The sequence below is a fragment of the Salminus brasiliensis genome, chromosome 14, assembly GCF_030463535.1.
Source record: "Salminus brasiliensis chromosome 14, fSalBra1.hap2, whole genome shotgun sequence".
Lineage (NCBI taxonomy): Eukaryota > Metazoa > Chordata > Actinopteri > Characiformes > Bryconidae > Salminus > Salminus brasiliensis.
The window spans coordinates 5477731-5497214 of record NC_132891.1 but is presented as its reverse complement, the minus strand read 5'-3'; the positions used below and the strand labels follow the sequence as shown (position 1 = coordinate 5497214).

General features: G+C 42.3%; 1 protein-coding gene across 2 annotated transcripts; it reads left to right on the top strand.

The window, feature by feature from the left end:
* The first annotated feature begins 1631 nt into the window (after nucleotides 1-1631).
* On the top strand, nucleotides 1632-16375 carry fbxo25 (F-box protein 25). 2 transcript variants are annotated; one of them, XM_072696424.1, is made up of 11 exons: nucleotides 1632-1713; nucleotides 2090-2220; nucleotides 4184-4287; nucleotides 5954-6003; nucleotides 6116-6208; nucleotides 6326-6419; nucleotides 6892-7076; nucleotides 7643-7825; nucleotides 11453-11596; nucleotides 13562-13588; nucleotides 15334-16375. In XM_072696424.1, the coding sequence occupies exons 2-11, from the start codon at nucleotides 2093-2095 to the stop codon at nucleotides 15421-15423; spliced, it is 1098 nt and encodes a 365-aa protein (XP_072552525.1). In that variant the 5' UTR covers nucleotides 1632-1713; nucleotides 2090-2092; the 3' UTR covers nucleotides 15424-16375. The 2 variants fall into 2 exon arrangements, with proteins under 2 accessions (XP_072552525.1, XP_072552526.1); XM_072696425.1 differs by lacking the exon at nucleotides 13562-13588.
* The last annotated feature ends 3109 nt before the right edge of the window (nucleotides 16376-19484 follow it).

Sequence of the window (19484 nt, the reverse complement as noted above, 5' to 3'; positions counted from 1 at the left end):
TTCACTCGGCACTCCTTCACCATCACCAGGTAAGCCACGCTAATAGGCCAATGGACACACACACAAACACACTGTGTCCTAATATGGCCTGACAGCAGCTATGTAACCTCTGACCAGGTTATGGCAAAGTGAAGAGGCCTGTGAAATAAATGTGTTACTGGTGCGTAATTAAAATTTAACTTTCAGCCTAGTTCCAGTCAGAAAGTGGGCTGGCTGCAAGGATGGGCCAGGCTTAAAGGAAAATACTGACCTTTGGACTTTTATGCCATGTTAGCAGATGGAATTATAGCACACACACACACACACACACACACACACACACACACACACACACACATCTGCACTACTTTGTAACACAACTGCTACCATACAAACCATATATTAAAATTAAAAAAATTGTATCTCCAAAACGGACATACCCTTTTAGCTTTCAATGGAAGTCAATGCAAAAAGATCTGCTTCCAAGTCAATTGGAGCAATTTCATTGGTCTATTCATCATGAAAGTTTCACACAGTGTACAGAAAAACTCATATATTTTGTATACGTGTACGCTTTACACTCTCTGCATTTATTTATGTATTTTTTATACCACAATTTACCCTATTTGACCTTATTTTTTATCAGCCCTGCCTTATTGCTATTCCCTCTGAATTCTGCGTGTACCCAAATACTCCAAGTACTCTTAAAACACCCGTGTTCAAACAAGATTACATAGTAGTAGTAAATGCATATTCACTTTCTCAGCCAACACGCAGTCCATATAAGGAAACCAAGCTCCAAGAACAGCCTGCCTAGACATCACAAAATCAGCATATTTACATAAACCGTTGCTCTCACACAAAAAGCTTGTATCTCTATTTGTGCCTTTTGTTCATGTTTTGACCTCGTGTCAATCTGCCCAATGTTCTTTGCATTGTGGTAAAGGTTCATGATGAATGGACCAATAGAAATACTCCAAAATTACTAGTAATACATTTTTTTTCTACATTGACCTCCATTGAGTTTTTTTTATTTTATTTATTTAAAGTTGCAGTTTTGGAGATACAAGATGTACACAAGGTTGCTATTAGACCTTATTTTTTATCTGCCCGGCCTATTTGCTATTTCAGCTGTCTGCTTGCTGCTGTAATGTGCGGCCTGTCTATGTATCTATACTTAGTATATGCAGTGCATTACAGTATATATACTGTAGTGTATGTATATATAGAGAATTCTGCTGTAGAGAATTAGGCAAGCATTTTTCAGTGCATGGCTGTCCTGCCATTCAACCCTGTGTCTGGATTTGGCTTGACTGCATGGTTGCTTCACTGACTTTAACTGTATTTACCTACAACCCGGTCAGGAAAGGGTGCATCTGTTTCCTCTCTGATGAATAGCACCCCTCTCTCTCCCTCTACCCTCTCCTCTCTCCCCTCGCCTCTCTCCATCCCCTGTTTCCTCCAGCGCAGAACCAAAACACGGCAACATGTGCGGCGCCCCGCTCACGTGTAGGAAGCAGCCCGAGCAAAACACGCAGGAGAGAACGGCCAATGAGGCGCAAGGGCGGCAGCCAATCAGCGGCGGGATTTCGGGTAGCAACAAAATAAACACAGACGCCGCAGCCAATCGGGGCGCGGGGGAGGCGGGGCAACATTCCGCTGTACGGACTGTTTACTTCCGTCAATATTAAAGAGAGGCTGCATTTGTTTTCTGCACACAACAAAGAAATCACGGTAAGAGAAGCTCGTCGTGCGAATTTGACTCGTTGGCGTATAAAACGACACCGGGTGTCGATATTTTGAGCTGTCTTCGGTGTTAAAGCGTTTTAATGCAGCTTCTGCATTTGGCATTAAAGATAAGCTAGCTAGCTATCTAACGTTAGCAGGCTTAAGGAGGCAGCTCGTCAGAGGGCTGCACTGACACTCAGCAAATTTCTGTGATTTAGTGATTTAACTACAAATAATAGGCATAATAAACGCTATACACGGTATTTATTAGATATGCCACCACATGAATGTGCCATAGCTTGTAAATTGGCAGTATAGCCACCAGCTCTATCAGTTCAGTCCACTTGTAGATGAGCTGTCTCTCCTTTTGTTGGTTCTGCAGAAGATGCCGTTCTTGGGACAAGACTGGAGGTCTCCTGGATGGAGTTGGATCAAGACCGAGGATGGATGGAAACCCTTTGAATTCTTCTGCAATGACTTGGGAGATGACAACAATGAACTCGAGCTGGAGGAGTAAGGATCACCACTTTGGTGCTTTTGGTGTAGTCCTAAACTGCAGATTAAGGTGACCCTACTACTGCTTGGTCATGTTAGAAAGGTGTCCACCAAGTTGGATTTCTCAGTTTAGCCAGATAACCTAAGCCTCAAGATGAAAGATGGGTACAGTCCATCTTGGGTTGACTTTGGGCTTATGTCAGCCCTATGCCTAAACTGAGAAATCCTGCCTATTTTGTGAAATTCCTACCTGGAGATGCAATCCTGTGGGAACCTAAGCCTAAAGGTGAGAGATGGGTACAGTCCGAGAGGAATGTCCATCAGATCCTCTGCAGGGTTAAACTGAGAAATCCTGCCTATTTTGTGAAATGCAAACCTGGGGGAATTCCACAAAGCAGGGTTTCCCAAAGGATTAGGACCACCAAAGGCCATTCTCAGTGAGAATGGCCTTAATCATCCCTTTATCCTCCCCTTTCTCATGATATCAGTTCAATGGTTGGGAGGTAAATAAAGAGATCCAGAGTGATTTGTGAAATGACGCCTTGTTGGACACTTCTAAAGTCTTTACAGTAGCGAAAGATCAGAGGAACCAGGGATTTTAGCTTGCATGTGTGTATTTATATGCAATGTTAATGATGGATTTGCACATGTCTGCCATGGATGTATTTAAAAATCAATTTTAGAACAAAAACTAGTTGCATATCCAACATAACACAACATCTCAGGAGTCAGGTTGCGTATCTTTGTAACTTTCAGCGATGGAAATTCTAGAGGCATTAGACCTTTTAGACATCTGTCTCCGTTCACTGACTCCACTGACTCTGCATATTTCTCAAGAATGCTGTGTTCCACATCAAACCCCTCATAACGACCCTGTCTCCATCAGTTATTGAATTATGCACAAATTCTGGAATTTGTCTTGGAAAATCACTGGAATTGCATCTTAAATTATCTGGTTATCTGAGAAATGTTGTGGAAATGTCTTCATATGCAAGGTCTGCCTGGCTCTGTGCTCACTGTTACTTTTCACAGTACTTAAAAAGCACCAAAATAACCTGTGTTGAACTGTTTCTGAGGTGAAGTCGGTGTGCTGCATTCGTCCCCAAAAAGAAGGAAGTGTGTTCGAGGCAGACATCAGAACAGTTGTGTGTGTGTGAGTGTATACTGTGCTGTTTTCGTGGCATGTTAGGGTGGATATTTAGTAGAATACTGGGTTTGCGTAGATTCAGACTGTAGGCACTTGAGTATGGCTTAAAAGTAACACCCCATAATTATAGCTCATTTTGGCCATGCTGTCATGGAAACGGATGTAAGAACGAGTCTAGGCTACAAGGAAGAGTGTACACACTCAGACATACACACACACACACACAGACATGGAGGAAGTGAGTAGGTTTTAATGCATGGGCACACTTTGGTCCATATTCTGTTAGCACTGTTAGAGCGTCCTTATTTTTTGATGACCTTTGTATCGGACCACCCAGTTAACCCATTTAACCATTTAAACTTCAGCGCTTGGCCACAAAGCTCTGTACCTTTACGTGGTCTGTCACTTGGTGGTTCCTCCTAAACGCTTCCACTGTTCAGTAATAATACCACTCACAGCTGATAGAAGGAAGGAAGATCTAGGAGGGAGGAAATTTCACCAGCAATGCTGCTGGAGTTCAGCGAGCTCTTTAGAACCACCCATTCTTTCACTAATGTGTGTAAGAAAGGCAGACTGCATGGCTAGGGGCTTGATTTTATACACCTGTGGTAATTGGACTGAATAAAACACTTAGATTCACTGACTAAAAGATGTGTCCCAATACTTTTGTCCAAAAAGTATACATCACATGCTTGGAAAATACCTCTCATTCAGTGCTGTCAGTGTTTGATGAGATACAAGTATTTAATGGGGCAAAATTAATGATGATCACAATGAGAAGATTTATTGAATAATGGCATGTGCATAACTCCTTCCTTGTGTCTTTTGGTGTAGGCTGGACAATGAAAACAAGGAGAACCTGTACGCAGCAGACGAATGCGAAGTAGCTGCCAAGAAAAGGAAAAAGGACTACGTCAACAATAACACGAAATCACAGTGTGAGTACAATCAAACAAGATTATCCACATATCACAGTTATATATTAACTCACCAAACCAAACATGGAACATGTTATAAACCTAGATAGATAGATAGATAGATAGAGAGAGAGTTAAGATGACCTTAAATGGTAAAACATTACAGCCTGCGTTACTCTAAAAGGCCATGCAGGTATACCTCTTGTTCTCTAGGTACGGCGCGTGAGGTGACGTAAAGGCTGCTGGCATAAAGGCAATGTTTTATGATTCCTTTGTTTGATTGTATCATACTTTATGAACAAGTAGTACATCTGAACGAACAATGCACAAACGTACAGGTATAATATCATATGAGGAACTCTTATGGCAGGACCTGAAGATGAACATGATGGACTTATTAATGCAGATTTATTATGTGGTGTAATTCTCAGGAAATGCATGTGTTATTTTGCATTCTCGCCATCCTCTGGATGGAGGATTTTTACTTAGACATGATTTATTTAATTAACAGGGACAATTTGCATTAATCAGCATCATTATTTCAGAATGTAAATGTGTGAGTTAGCCAGAATGGCAAATTTAATCTGCAGTCCCTGGGCAGGTTGATGCTATTTAAAGTTATCAGTCTTTTCCACTCTGACAAACAAAAAATCACACAAAGCTAATAGTTGCAACATACAATTAGAATAATCTCTTAAACACAACACATAGATTACATAACATTCAACACATGACCGGGTTAGATGTTATGCTGCCAAATCTGAATATCCAATACAATTTGTGGTTGGTCAAGCATTTTAATCTGCAAGTATTATTATGATATTATTATTATTTGCTTTTTAAGTATGCTTAAAAAGTGCTCTGTAGAGAAGTATTTTTATTATTATTATTATTATTATTATTATTATTATGTGGGGTGGGTGATATGAAAAAAATATATATATCACAATATTCAATATTCATATACATTTTCAGAATACACAATATTAACTGTAATGTACATGAGCACAAACCTAATGCATCAGTAGCCAAGTGATTCTTAAAAACTATTATTTAAGGACTCTCCCATACTGAGTACAGGGATTTCTATTCAGAATCTGCTTCTCCTTATCCAGTTAAAACAGATTAATTATTAACATAATTAGGTTAACATTATTAATGCTCTGTATATGGAGGGACTGTTAAGTTCACTAAGTACTGGTAGACTTGGACACTTCCTCATTATCAGCATGCATCAGCACCAGTCACGTAAACATGCAAGAGAGTGGCTGAGCAGTGTTTAAATCTCTACACACACACACACACACACACACACACACTTCTGAAAGTCAGTAAAAGCATTGTGCTGTTCATGGAATAACTGTTACTCGCTGTACTGTTGCTGAGCAACCTATACCTACTGTTAAGTACCTGTATGATAAAATATCGCTATACTGTTCACTAAAAATGACTAGTGCATTGTGGGAGATGCATTGTAGTGCCCTCAAAATCACACTTGAATTCCACTGTATGATTCGGACACCCACAGTGTACTCAGAAGTGCCCTTAAATGTAAATAGGGAGCCATTCTGTCACAGCCTAAGTCTGTAAGAGTCTGTTAGTAATTCTACAATGTACAATTTTGCAAAATACAATTTTGTAATAATTGCAGTTGCAGTATAACTGAAATATGACCATTTGTCTCTAGTTCTATACAAGGAGAGATGGATCTACGTTCAGAAAGAGAGCACAAGAGAGGTGAGCAATTAACTTCAAGTATCAGACTGCACCAAGCCTTCATAAAGTTACCAGCAGGCTTAAACCTGTCCGATATGCTTTTAATTTGGTGTATGTGTTTGCGTCCCTGCAGAGACATGGGTACTGCACGCTGGGGGAGGCCTTTAACAGGCTGGACTTCTCCAGTGCCATCCAGGACGTGCGCAGATTCAACTATGTGGTCAAGGTAAGAGGTTCTGCCAACAAATGGCATCATTCTCTCACAGAATAGTGGAGCCCAATATGATTCTTGTTATTATCTCATCCTCTGTTTTCCTCCTTCTCTCTCTCTCTCTTTCTCCAGCTTCTGCACCTGATAGCTAAGTCCCAGCTGACGTCTCTGAGCGGCGCTGCTCAGAAAAACTACTTCAACGTGCTGGAGAAGATTGTAAGAAAAGGTGAGACTCAGCACATCTCGCACCCAGGAAAAAGACAGCAGTGATACGGGGGACAAGTGGCCGTGAGAGAGCACAATTGGCCGTGCTCTCCCCTCATCACTCTTAAAGCCATATTGGCCGACACAGATGTCCGTTAGCTGGTGTGGTGGAGTTGGGGACCCTGCGCTTTCCTCAGAGCGTGCCGCTGCCTGGCGGTTTAAAACGAAAGGGGAGGAATGCTGGTTTTGCATATATTGGAGGAGATGCCTCCTTACTTATCTTCTAGTGTTGAAAGCATTGCTACTGCTAGAGGGAGCTACGGAGGGGTGGGTTAATTGGCAGTACCAAATTGGGTGAAAAAGGGGGAAATTTTGACAAATTATATAAAAAAAATATATTATTTATTAATTATAAATTATATAATTGGATTAATTACTGTAAAAATAGAATTGCTTATTTTTCTTTCCCTCACTCTTGAATGTAATGGGTGCAGTCCTGGATGATCATCAGAACCCGCGGCTGGTCAAATCTTTGCTGGAGGATCTGAGCTCAGTGCTGTGTATTCTCGTCCGGGAAGTCGGCAAGTGTGTGCTCATCGGCAACATCAACATCTGGATCTGTCGCTTGGAAACTATCCTCAACTGGCAGCAACAGCTTAACAATTTACAGATCCCTAAGGTGCTCAGTGTGTGTGTGTATGTGTGTGTGTGTGTGATGAATAACAATAATAAGTACTCGACTGTTGACTTGACTAAATGGTTTCGATCATTAGAGCTGCATCATACAATATATGGACAAAACTATTGGGACACCCCAAAAGCATTAGTAGGTCAGGATGTTGGATGATCATCACCCCACCTCATCATTCCAAGCATCATCCCCAACCCATCCCAAAAAGAATGGATGGAGCACCATCCATCATTCCAGAGAACCCAGTTCAGTGCTGGGGGGCTTTGCACCCTTCTAGCCTATGCCTGGTATTAGGCATGGTGCCAATGGGTCCATGTTTATCTGCTCTAGACAGTCCTATTCTATTGGCTGTACTTCTCTACAGGGACTAGACAAGCTGTGTGTGTATTTGCACGTCTATCAACAATGGGTGCAACTTAAAATAGCTGAATGCATTCATAAGTAGGGGTGTCCGCAAACATTTGGACATTTATCTCTTGTTCTTATACTGCATTAAAAGGAAACTTCCGGCATTGTTTTAATGTGAAACGTGAAAATCTCGATCCCATTTTCAGCAAATCTCCAACGGCATGACGTTGAGCGACCTTCCTCTCCACATGCAGAACAACATCCTGTACAAGTTTAGTGACGCCTGTGACATTATTAACCTGGGGCAAGCCACGCCTACCTTGCACATGCTCAGTGAGGACCGGCACCTGTGGAAGAAGCTGTGCCAGTTTCACTTCGCTGAAAAACAGGTGAGAGAAAGTGCGAGAGACATTTACGCCCTTATCCACAGAGACTCCTATTACAGAGGTGGGAGTGTAGTGTTGGGAGTCTTGCTCAAGGACACCTATTGGTGTAGTCCAGCATAGTCACCCAGACCACACCATTTTCAACCCTGCAGTGACCCTGACATGGTGGTGGTGTGTTAGTAGTGTGTGTTGCACTGGTGGTACGAGTGGATCAGACACAGCAGTGCTGCCTCAGTGTCACTGCTGGACTGAGAATAGTCCACCAACCAGAAACATCCAGCCAACAGCGTCCTGTGGGCAGCGTCCTGTGGGCAGCAGTTAAGGTCTAGAGGATGACCAACACTGTCTCTACAAGGTGGACCAACTAGGTAGAAGTGGACAGACACAGTGTTTAAACACTCCAGCAGCACTGCTGTGTCTGATCCACTCTTACCACCAGTGCAACACACACTACTAACACACCACCTCCACCATTGTGAGTCAGTGCAGTGCTCAGAATGACCCACCACCCAAACACTACCTGCACTGTTCTGGTCCTGTGGGGTCCAAGGAGGTGGAGAGCTACCTCTTGATTACAGTCTGTTTAGGGGTTGTTTAGGCACTAGAGGGCACTCCAGAGTCAGTCTAAAATATACAGGACCATATGGTCAAGTTGTCCTTTGTAAACAATCCTTTTAATACAGAAGCTTCTCTTGATTTCTGAACACAGAACCACATAAAGCATTTCATTTTCACAGCTCCATAGTTCTGATCAGCTCACCAACCAATCAGCACTCAGTAGCCAGAGCTAGCGTCTTTCTACTCTGAACTTTTTCTGTGGAAAAATAGAAACATGCTTAATTTCTTTTATGTAATACATTCTTCCGTTTCACAAAATAAAAGACAAACTGTGCCAGAACAAGTAAATAAATCAGCAGTTTAGCCCCATTTACCCCTCTTCTTAAATAGGGACTTGCTCAGAAGCGCCCTCTAGTGTTTTATTGCCTTTTTGGAGCATTTGAAGAGGCCTGTAAACAGATTCTGTACACACCATGAAGAAGCAGCCTTCACCTTGGCTGATTGACTAAAACTCTATCAGTTGAATTTTTTGTTTAAATTGACATGTTTTTGTTATTCTGTTTTTGGTTGTTTTGTTTTTTTCATTTGCACTGTGTGGAATTCACCAGATGATGGATTGTTATTTTAGTTCTGGGCTGCCAAACTGAGAAGACCTGAGTGAAGTGCATGAGGACTTAATCTGCTGAACTGGGTTTGAGCCAGGGAAAATCAGAAAGCCAGAAGAAACACAGAGAGAAAAGGAAGGGGAGTGAACGGCTTAGAGGGAATAGAACATTAGAGAGGGAGGAAAAGAGAGAGAGAGAGAGAGAGAGACAGACAGAGACAAAGACAGAGACATTTCCAGTTCCACACATTTTTTACTCTTTGCATAACAATAGTTATTCTAGTACATTTTAGTGTGGGGGGGTATTTTATTTATATATAATATATATATATATATATATATATATATATATATATATATATAATGTGTGTGGTTTTATTGGTACTATAGTGCTCATGCAGGGTGTGTACAGTTTGTAGATTTCACGGTTGGACATGACATGAATATTTGATTGAGAAATATTTACCTGAGCTCACCTGGGCTGGCGAGGACAATTCTGTACTTGTATGTAAAATGTGGACATAGGAGGGATAATTTTTCTACTCTATTAGAATATTAATACTTAGCCTCATTATTATTATTATTATTATGCCTACACTTAGAATTGTATAGCTCTATTTATGTTCAGGATATTTTCATACTGTATGTATTGCTTATGACTTGTGTAACAGGTGTGTGAATAGGTGTGCATCACATATCAGTTTTGGAATGTTAGAACTATAATTTTTGTATATATTTATTATAATATATGCATTATGTATGTACCAGCTCCCCTGATTTACCATCATTATGCTGGTTGGAGTCCAGCACAGTTTGCTGATTTCCCTGCTCTAACAGATCTGCCAAACTGGGTAATTAATAGGTAAACACTGTGCAGGAATCCAGACCTCCAGGACAAGAATTGCCCACCACTGTGTAGTATGATAACTAGAAGTGATGTTATGAAATCAAAAATTTGGGCGGAGGAACAGGCCTGGAGCGAGGGGGAGCGTCTTAGTGCTTTTATTAAGTGATGTAAACACAGCGTCGCTACTGTGAGCTCTCTCTCTCTCTCACACACAGCTGCTCCTCTCTTACCTCTTAGCTTAATCCAATGACTGATCATCCATTTATCTCTTAAAAAGTTGGTGAAGCATTTTCTCTATTAAAGCTAGTGTGTCCAAGCTTCGTCATGTTCGAGGCTAAAGTTCTCAAAACTCCACTGAGATATTATCAGAAAAAATGCTCATGTAGCCAGTTTATTAGGCACACATGGATGTGCCAGCTACCACAAACAGAATTACTCACAAGTTAAGAGATAAGCTGTCAGAGCTGAGCTGGACTAAGCTAGCTAACTTGCTATTGTGATTGTCTTCTGGCCAGGCTGGTGACTTTGGTGAGCTGGGCTGCATTAGCTGACCTTTCTACATTGCTCGGTCACTAAAAGTAAATGCACAGTCGGTTCTATTAAAATAATGTGGGTTTCTTTTATTTGCTCTCTGTCCAACCACAGAGCTGCTACACGTCTTTATCTGTGTGTAAAGTTTCATGTTAGCTGGCCGTGACCCGTCTTTTGTCAGTTATCAGGATGTGATGTGTGTCGGTCACTGCGAATGAAATGTAAATTTGTACAAATAACATTACTCTGTTATTTAGGCTTCTCTACCTACCGGTCATGGGTGTACTGGGACCAATGTATGAGTTGAGGCTCTGTTATAGTGTTGATTATTGTTTTATTATCAGCACTACTGGTCGAACATTAGTTCAGTAGTCCACTGGCAGTGTTGCATGGCCCAGGCAAGCCTTAGCAATGGCTTTCTTCCTTTTACCCCACCTGCAGCTCCAAGTCGTCTCTTCACAGCTGAAACGTGCTGAGACTTGGTCCAGTGTTAAGCTGCTGAGCTACAAAGGTGATGTCATGTGAGCCGCCCAGCATCACACAAGCTGTTGACCCTCAGAAACTGAGGGTCTTCTGATGCTGTTGGGGATTAAAATGTGGGTCAGCCTTCTTCCTGTATCAGACCTCTGGAATTTAACATTATTATAACTTATATCATTTATAATACATTAGATACACATATAGCTCTGGCTCTAGCTCTGCTTACCTTTATACCATTTGAGGGCACAGTTCAGGTTATCAACTGGAATTGGAAGTGCTTAAATATCAAAAGAACAGATAAGCTGTGGGGTGTTCTAAAACTTTTGACTGGCATTGTACATTCCACTACTCTGTAAGTAATTACTTCTAGTTCTAAAAGTAATTAAATGAAATGCTGGTGAAATTCAGAACAGTGAGTTCAGGAAGTGGATACCTAGATGCTGTTCTTCGCAGCGCCACATGGGGGCAGTGTAGGCATACCCTTAGTGCCATACGCTGCAGGCTCTGAACCTGTAAGCTGATCCAGAAGCCTAATGAGTTCTCAGAGGGCTTTCTGTTCCTCTGTTTCTGGGCTGCTCTGACAGAAGGCCCTGTGTTTGTGTTTGTGCAGTTCTGCAGACACTTGATTCTGTCAGAGAAAGGCCATGTGGACTGGAAGCTGATGTTCTTCACGCTGCAGAAGTACTACCCAAAGAAGGAGCAGTACGGAGATACACTCCACTTCTGCAGACACTGTAGCATCCTCTTCTGGAAGGTATGTCTTGTTGTGCTTAGCAACACCATAGTGACCATTGCAACAATCTCAGAGACCATAGCAGCCACCTTGCAACAGCATGTCAACAAGCGAGCAACTATTAAACAACTCCGTAACAACACCTTAGCAACACCACAGCAACCCCCTGGGATATAATACACAACCACCTGGGCTACAGTAGGAACCGCCTACCAACAGCGTATCAACCACCTAGCAATACCATAGCTATCACTTAGCAACACCATAGCAGCCACCTTGCAACATCATGTCAACAAGGGAGCAACTATTAAACAACTCCGTAACAACACCTTAGCAACACTATAGCATCTACTTAGTAACCACTTGGCAACACCACAGCAACCCCCTGGGATATAATACACAACCACCTGGCCTACCGTAGGAACTGCCTACCAACAGCGTATCAACCACCTAGCAATACCATAGCTATCACTTAGCAACACCATAGCAGCCACCTTGCAACATCATGTCAACCAGTGAGCGACCACTAAACAACTCCATAGAAACCACCTTAGCAACACTATAGCATCTACTTAGTAACCACTTGGCAACACCACAGCAACCCCCTGGGATATAATACACAACCACCTGGGTAAGCGTAGGAACTGCCTACCAACAGCGTATCAACCACCTAGCAATACCATAGCTATCACTTAGCAACACCATAGCAGCCACCTTGCAACATCATGTCAACCAGTGAGCAACCACTAAACAACTCCATAGAAACCACCTAGCAACACTATAGCATCTACTTAGTAACCACTTGGCAACACCACAGCAACCCCCTGGGATATAATACACAACCACCTGGATTACAGTAGGAACCGCCTACCAACAGCGTATCAATCACCTAGCAATACCATAGCTATCACTTAGCAACACCATAGCAGCCACCTTGCAACATCATGTCAACCAGCGAGCAACCACTAAACAACTCCATAGAAACCACCTAGCAACACTATAGCATCTTCTTAATAATCATTTGGAAACACCACTGCAACCCCTGGGATATAATAATATAATAGCAACCACCTACCAATCACTTAGCAACACCCTAGCAACCACCTGGAATTCACCCAGATTAATCCATCAGACTGTCAGATAATCTCTGAGCCCTGCAGTACTGTCCATTCTACTGCCGGTGATTGTCTGTAGAGATTGTCTGCATGGCTGTGTAGATGATTGTATATACCTGACCTCAGTAATTAGGAGCCGTGTCCACATATTTTAGGCCCTATGGTGTATGTAGCAATATAAATGTCATGAGATTTTGTTCATAATGTGCAGCCTTACACTACATGATATGGACAAAAGTATTGGGACACCTACAAATTACACCTACAGGAGCTTTTATGACGTTCCATTCTAAACCCAAAGGCATTAATATGGAGCTTGTCCCCTTTTAACGCTCTCAGCTCTAACAGCAGCAGCAGGTCTGGAGCTCTGCAGTTACTGAGTCAGTTGGAGGCTTTTCTGCACTCTGCTCTGAGCTCAGCACTCGGCCATGACCCCGCTCTGTAACTTTACATGGTCTAACAGACACAGGTAGCTGAGCTGCTCTCTGTGGTTCCTCCTAAATGCTTCCACTGTTTGATAATAATACTACTCACAGCTGATGGAGAAAGATCTAGGAGCTCCTATTACATACAGAACCATGCTGGAGTTCAGTGAGCTCTGTAGAACCTCCCCTTCTTTCATTTCTAATATGTGGAAAGGCAGACTGCATGGCTAGGGACTTGAAGTTATAAACTAGGGCAATGGGAATAAATAGAGCGCCTGAATTCAATTATTAAGATGTGTCCAAATACTTTTGTCCTTATAGTCTATATCCTCTTTACTGCTTTCCTTAGTCCTCAGTGCTCTCCTCTGTAACCTTTAACCTCTGCCCTTTTTGCTCTGCTTCTGGTTTCCTTTACCGTACCTACCCTGGTCCTTTCCCCGCTACAGGACAGACAGCTGGCTTTGCTCTTTAAGGTACACGCTGAATCTTTAATCACCTTGTATTTGTGTTACTTTCTAGTAGTGCTCTGCCTGTCTTCTCGTTTCTGCTGTGATGTGCTCCAGTCAGTGTCATGTCCTCAGTTCTCCTCTCCCCCAATACAAAAAGTGTTCATGATTTTTTCTCATTTAATCTCTGTGCTCGTTATATTTTACTGCACTGCACTTCTTAGGCCGCCTATGTTCTAGTGTGTCTTTAAAGTAATGCACACAGTTTTCCCTTTATGCCAAACACTATGAGGCTACTGTCCTTAAACGGATGGAAGTACTCATGGTAATGGTAAACATTAGCAGCCGTATGTAAACTCAGCGGTCCATTTTTATAGAGAAGAAAAGTCCTACAGTGTCCAGAACCACACAATCGAGTCTATTAGGTTCTCCTTAATAACTTAACACAGTATGAGGGTTGGCTTTGCAAACCAAACACCAAACATTACAATAGTGTTGTTCTGAAAAACTGATAAACTGGTGAACCGGATGCTAGAACCATGTAGACGTAGAAACACACTCTAGAACAGAATGAAGGGGGTAAATAGTGTAAAGGTGTGAATATTATAGAAGAGTATAAGTGAAAAGAACATTCTAGAACAGTGTGAATGGGAGGCATCTAGAACGGTGTGGATGTAGAATGAGCATTCTAGAACAGTGTGAGTAGGATGAACATTCTAGAACGGTGTGAGTAGGATGGGCATTCTAGAACAGTGTGAGTAGGATGGGCATTCTAGAACAGTGTGAGTAGGATGGGCATTCTAGAACAGTGTGAGCAGTATGGGCATTCTAGAACAGTGTGAGCCGTATGGGCACTCTAGAACAGTGTGAGCAGGATGGGCATTCTAGAACAGTGTGAGCAGGATGGGCATTCTAGAACAGTGTGAGTAGGATGAGCATTCTAGAACAGTGTGAGCAGGATGGGCATTCTAGAACAGTGTGAGTAGGATGAACATTCTAGAACGGTGTGGATATAGAATGAGCATTCTAGAACAGTGTGAGTAGGATGGGCATTCTAGAACAGTGTGAGTAGGATGGGCATTCTAGAACAGTGTGAGTAGGATGGGCATTCTAGAACAGTGTGAGTAGGATGGGCATTCTAGAACAGTGTGAGCAGTATGGGCATTCTAGAACAGTGTGAGCAGTATGGGCATTCTAGAACAGTGTGAGTAGGATGGGCATTCTAGAACAGTGTGAGCAGTATGGGCATTCTAGAACGGTGTGGATGTAGAATGAGCATTCTAGAACAGTGTGGATGTAGAATGAGCATTCTAGAACAGTGTGGATGTAGAATGAGCATTCTAGAACGGTGTGAGCAGGATGGGCATTCTAGAACGGTGTGAGTAGGATGGGCATTCTAGAACGGTGTGAGTAGGATGGGCATTCTAGAACGGTGTGAGCAGGATGGGCATTCTAGAACGGTGTGAGCAGGATGGGCATTCTAGAACGGTGTGAGCAGGATGGGCATTCTAGAACGGTGTGAGTAGGATGGGCATTCTAGAACGGTGTGAGTAGGATGGGCATTCTAGAACAGTATTTTGTAAAACTGTAAAAATCACAGAGGAACATTTGGATTGGTTGGTGTTTGTTGGAACGGTGGGTTCTAGCTTTAAAGAAACAAACATCCAGCACCAAACACGTCTCGGCTGATTGACCACATTTAGAGGAAACTGTAGACGTTCCTCTAAACCCAACTGTCCAGCTGTCTTACTCTCTGTCTGTCTCTCTCTCAGGATTCGGGACATCCCTGCACATCAAATGATCCCGACAGCTGCCTGACGCCCGTCTCTCCCCAGCACTTCATCGACCTCTTCCAGTTCTGAAGCCCCGGACGTTCCCCAGACTTCACCGGCACCTGCACAGCTCTCCGAATCTTCCACAAAGAGAATGCCTCTGAATATGCTAATACACCACAGTTCTGACTCCTGATTGGTTCTTTCTGACTCGTTAACATTTCCTCCCAAAAAACACACTTTTCCACTGTCCATTAGCCGGACTGCCTGACTGTGAGAGCAGTGTGTGTGAAGAAGCCGACGCTCCGGTTCTCATCTGCCGTTATTTGGAAGACTGATGTCGTATGTTGTGTTTCTTTCCTCCTTCACCCAAACTTTAAGGGCTTATTAGAAAGATGTCATGGTATTAGTGTTTCCTCGTATGTCATGCTGTTGTTGTTGTTGTTGTTGTCGTTTCTTTCGGAGCAGTAGGTTCTCCACGATGTTCAGTGCTGGTCTGTGGGAGAGGGGATAGTAGATGTAATTTTGGGGAGCTGGGGTTTTAGGGGGTGGGGCTTTGCTGCATGCTAAAGGAAGAGGAATGGAAAAAGGCTGAAGGACTTTGGGAGAAGAAAACGGAGGAAGCCGCCCCCTTCCGTCTTCGTTATCATAGTAACCGGATGCACGTTTGAAGTAGCCGTAGGTTCGTGTTTACGTCGTTTTTTATCCTGGTGTTATTTCAACGTGCCGTGCAGATTTCTGATGTCTTGACACTAAAGTGTATGTTTGCGTTGCGTTATTTGCCGTATGAAAACAGTGACTTTTTATGATCCACTTTTCTCAAATCAAGTCGCAAAGACTGAAGGAAAAAATGTAAGCATTGCTATTTATGAAAAAATGTATTTTATATCCTTTCTCTTGACTTTGTAATATTCCTTTATTATTCCCGGAATGTACTTGTAATGGAAAACGCTGGCCCCGCAGGAATACGGACTTTGGTACTATTAGAGATTTGCTAGAAACATGGAGACCTGTAATGATGATTAAACCTTTTGGGGGAAAATGAGCTGTTATGTAAAATTTATTTTTCGAACATATGTAAAAATCTTACATTTAGATAAATATCTCTGTATCTATCTATATTTATCTCTATATATGTGTATATATATATATATATATATATATATGTATATATATATATATATATATATATATATATATATATATATATATATATATATATATATATACACACACAGAGATTATATCTATCTATCTATATATATCTATATATACACATAGATAAAGATTATATATATATCTATATATAGATAGAGATTATATATCTATCTATCTATATATAATGTGTATATATATATTCCAATGAAAGTCAATGGAAAAAGATTATCAATTCATGTTGGAGCATTTCTATTGGTCTGTTTATCATAAAATGTTGACACCTTGTGAAGAACAACTGCTGAATTCAAATAATGTCAAAGTGGAAAAACAGGAGAAATTGTAGATACAAGGTTTTTGCATTTTTAGATTGAGAAGAGGTGGTACATTGCAGTGAGGGTCTTGTTGGATGTGTGTAAAATGGGTCACAAAGCAGATACAGTTAATGATTGGCTAAAAGGAGTGAGTGCATTTGGCCGTGGCCAGAGACCATAGTGTGAAGGGAGTAGCTGAATCTGCAGGTGTATGGAAGCTTACGGTCATACAGGTCTACCAGCAGTGGCACAGATCCCAGTCTGCAAGAAGGTCTCATCAGTTGTGTCTGAAAGAGAAACTGACGGAAAGGGACCGCAGTGAATGAAAATCGCTTCGCTTCCAGGGAAGAACTGCTTCTAGAAGTCGGTGCAGGTTCTTTACCACCAACTTCTGAAAGAACTCTCCGCAGGAAGCTGCAGACCATCAACATACAGAGAGAGTGGCAGGTCAGAGGCCTTTGCTCACTCCTGCTCAAGAATGAGAATGACACTTCCATACGCTTAAAAATATATACACACACACACACACACACACTATGTCCAAATGTTTGTGGACACTCCTTCTAATGAATATGTTCCTCTGTTTTAAATTGCACCCATTGCTGACACAGATGTGCAAATGCACAAACACAGCTTTTCTAGTCCCTGTTAAAACATATTGCCAATAGAATAGGACACTGTGGAGCTCTCTGAACCAGGTGTGGACTAGAGGGGTATAAAGCCCCCCAGCATTGAGCTGTGGAGGAACTGTGTTCTCTGGAATGATGGTGGTGCTCCATCCAGTACTTTTTTGTGAGGATGAGTTGGGGAGTTGGGTATGATGACCTCACTCATGTTCTTATCGCTGAATTCAATCAAATCCTCACAGCAATGCTCCTCCAAACATCTAGTAGAAAGCTCTCTCTGGACTCCCGAGACCAGCTGCTCTAACAAAAGCAGGTGTCCCAATACTTTTGTCTGTTTACAACACACAAATAAACCAACAGCTTACAAGGACACACAGTGGCACTGATAAAATAGCACCCTCTAGTGGAGAACTGGTGTAAGCAGGGAAAACTGTTAGAGCTTTGTGGGGTTTACAGGCCTTAGTGAGATGTAGGACACATTCCAGCAGCCTGTAGACACAACAAACACAGCAGTCTCTATATTTCAGGTCAGCAGAACAGTCATTATTCATTCAGAGCATGATGTTCACATCTCCAGCTTCCCCGAGCAAAGGCCTAGTTTTGCTGCATGTCTGACCAGAGTAGCATCAGTCCATTTATGGGCAGATCAGCTTGTTTACAGTGTTTTACTCCATGTAAACAGTGGCCTCAGTGGTAGCTGTGCATTTTGCTGGACCAAGGACAGCTAATGATGTGCTCAGTCCTGTATGTTCTACTAAACTGCTGCTGTTGTGGCCGACCGCTGCGTCTGAAGTGGGAGCCGAGCTCTTATAAGACCTGCTTTAGACGGCTCTTCTGCAAGTCAAGACAGATTCACAACCAGAAGGAACCAAACAAGGAGGCCTGGATGCAGGAGACCCTTTATTTGGAAAGGTGAACAATCCTGATGGTAAATCCTGAATCATACAGACAGAGCAGTTTCCGTTTCTCCAGCTCCTTTGCTCACTCATTCCAGCCCACATTTGAAGAGAACATCGGTAAAAGTTTATGGACGTTACACACATAAGATCACATAGTCTATTAACACCAGTCCAGACCTGCTCTGACAGGCGTGATCGTCGTTTCACATGTCTCACCCCTTCACATCTTTTTGGTGATGGTGACAATTTGGCAGATTTGGCAATGGCATTCAGCATTCAGGTTCTAGTATAATAATAGGACATACACCAGTCAGCCAAAACATTAGCACCAGCTGATTATCTTCATCCACAGTGGCATCTGTCACAAGGGCGGGACCTGCATATTAGGCAGCGAGTGAACAGAACAGTCAGTTCTTGAAGGCAGGTCTTCTGAGGTGTTCCTGGTAAGCAGTGGTCAGTACCTACCAAAAGTGCTCCAAGAAAGGACAACTGGTGTACGGGCGAAAGGGTCATACGGGCGAAGGGTACCTAAGGCTCACCTCACAACTTATAGGATGTAAAGGATCTGCTGCTTACATGGCAGGTCTTGGCAGCAGACACCACTGGACACCTTCAGAGGTCTTGTGGATGCCTCGAATGGTAAGATTTGCTGTGGTGGCACAAGGGGGACCTACTCAATATCAAACAGGTGGTGCTAATGTTATGGCTGGTCAGTGTACTAATGCAGCATTTTAAAGACATTCTTAAGACTAATTTCCATGCATCTGACATCGTGTTGTGGTCATTACTGACTCCAGGGGGATACTTCACAAAGCAGGATTCTCCAGGAGCGTAAGGCACTATGGGATGTTTTTACTGGATAATCTCCTCAGTTTTGGCCAAAACTCGAATATGCAATATTTCTGCATATTATTAAAGCTGCTCATGGGCTCCCCCTACAGCAGGTTTACTCCACTGCAGTAAATACAAATCACTGCTGCAGTTTAGAGGTAAAAATGCTAATAGCAATGTTGCTCTAAGTGGTAATATGATGTTATATGGAGCTCTGTTCTGCACTTTTTTGGTGCATGGTGGTATTGCGGTATGTAAGAAACGCAGACCACACAAATTTCTTCAGATTTATCACTAATTCACCATCATCAACATTCCATAAAAAC